This window comes from Etheostoma spectabile, chromosome 20 (genome assembly GCF_008692095.1).
Source record: "Etheostoma spectabile isolate EspeVRDwgs_2016 chromosome 20, UIUC_Espe_1.0, whole genome shotgun sequence".
Lineage (NCBI taxonomy): Eukaryota > Metazoa > Chordata > Actinopteri > Perciformes > Percidae > Etheostoma > Etheostoma spectabile.
This window is the reverse complement of record NC_045752.1, coordinates 10251586-10253406: the sequence shown is the minus strand read 5'-3', so window position 1 is coordinate 10253406 and position 1821 is coordinate 10251586. Positions and strand designations below refer to the sequence as shown.

Below are 1821 nucleotides of genomic sequence, written 5' to 3'. Positions count from 1 at the left end.
GTGTGTGTGTGTGTGTGTGTGTGTGGATGTGTGGGTGGGTGGGTGTGCGTGTGCATGCAAGTGTGTGTGTGTGTGTGTGTGTGTGTAGAGAGAAAGAGAATACTTGCAAATTGTGCCGCGAGCAGCCAGCGATCGAGCGCTGACACCTCGTCTGGCAGTCAAAGGAAAAAGGGGCTGGGCTGAGAAAAAAAAGAGAGAGAGGGAGAGGAGGGCGGCAGAGAGAGAGGAGGGAGTATGTGTGTGTGTGTGAGTGTGTGAGTGTGAGAGAGAGACAGAGAGAGAGGCAGGGAGAGAGAGACACGGCAGGACAGCTGCCAGCATTTCACCGATAGCAAGAGAAGGACCGAGAGGTGGAAGAGGAGTAGGAATTCTCCTTATTCTCAGCCACCCAAGGAAATCTTCCAGCGTAGCCAAACGTGCCGATTTTCTTCCCCCTCCTCCTGCCTATAAGCAGCAGAAACTCTGGGAAGGACATGGGCATCAGGACCTGAAGCCACTCATAGCAGACACACCACAGTGGATTGGAGACAACCATGCAGCCTGTGGGATGAATGCAGAATTGGATGTGGAAGAAGAAGCAGAAACTGAGTTGGAGACCAAGCTGTTGCTGGGATTTTTTAACCTCTGAACTGACGCTGAACTTTTTCTGGTGGAAGGGGTATGGGAAGAGTTAGAGGGGCTCTAGTGGCGTATGAACAGAGGAAGTGCTCCTCCTCATCCTGACCTTCTTCTTACCTCCTCCTATGAAGCTCTCTGGACCTGCACCCCTCACTGTGAACCTCCTGCAGGATACTCATCCTGTCTGTCCATCTCCACCCTGCCCCACCTGCCGCTTGTTCCATTTAGTTACTATGACACCCACGCCTCCTCCTCATGGTTCTCCCTTCACCCCCCCAGCTTCTTACAAACCTCTGTGAAATCAAGTGGAACCTCGATGATTGCGATCGGAGCAAAGAGGACCCCTGTGCCCCAACTATTGAGCAGCCCCGCCTTGCTCTGTTCTTGGCGACTTTGCCGGCGTATCAAATGTGCAAGTAATGGAGAACAGTGACAACACAGACATGGACTGCAAAGTTGAACTATATCAGTTGTCTGTTTTTTGACTATAAGTATAAACCAGATAATGGATTGGAAAGAGCTGTAAGTACACCATTGCAGCATTTTCTTTACTGGTGCATGTTGAAACCAACCTGTGCTTCAGTTTGTATAGCACTCAACAGAGCATATACAGTGTGTGAATATTTTGTTAAAAACTGACCAATGTCAGTGGTGCAGTTTTACCTTTGAGTATTTAAGACCAAGTTGTGTAGGGAAACAGCTTCATTAACATGGAGATTGGGAGTGAACAGGTGGACAAGCTGTTGTGGGCGAAGAAATCTGAGCCTCTCCTCACTGCCTATTTTCCATCGACTGATCATATAGTTGGGCAAGGCAGTAAGGCGAAGAGAGAAAGAGGGAGGATGAGATGGAGAGAGAAAGTGACAAGCAATTAATTTCCTCTGTGTGCATGCGGTTGTGGTGGAAAAAACACACGTGTACCGATCGTCATTGTGCAGCATGAAGGTTACAAGCTCAGCTTTAGCTTGTGAGCACTCCTCAATGGTCAAGACATTTAGGAATAAATATAAGCCCTTTTCCCTACAAGGTGATGCTTGATTTATCTCTGAAAGAGGAAAGAGACAGAATGAGGTGATAGAGAGGGAGCGAGAGACTGACAGACAGGGTACATTTATCTTGAATGAATGTGCTGCAGATACCTCTCATAAATGCGCATAAACACACTCACCAGCCTGCGTGCACACACACACACACACACACACA

General features: G+C 48.4%; 1 protein-coding gene across 3 annotated transcripts in view; it reads left to right on the top strand.

Moving 5' to 3' along the window:
• kif26ab (kinesin family member 26Ab) overlaps positions 1-1821 on the top strand; it is a 79456-nt gene that overhangs the window by 59287 nt on the left and 18348 nt on the right. Inside the window, exon 1 of one of the 3 annotated variants that reach the window (XM_032500596.1) lies at positions 280-1140. The exons of the other annotated variants lie outside the window; for them this stretch is intronic. Coding sequence (XP_032356487.1) covers positions 1124-1140 — 17 coding nt within the window. The 5' untranslated portion in view covers positions 280-1123. Of the gene's footprint in view, positions 1-279; positions 1141-1821 lie in introns of those variants that run through there. 3 annotated transcript variants of the gene reach the window in all.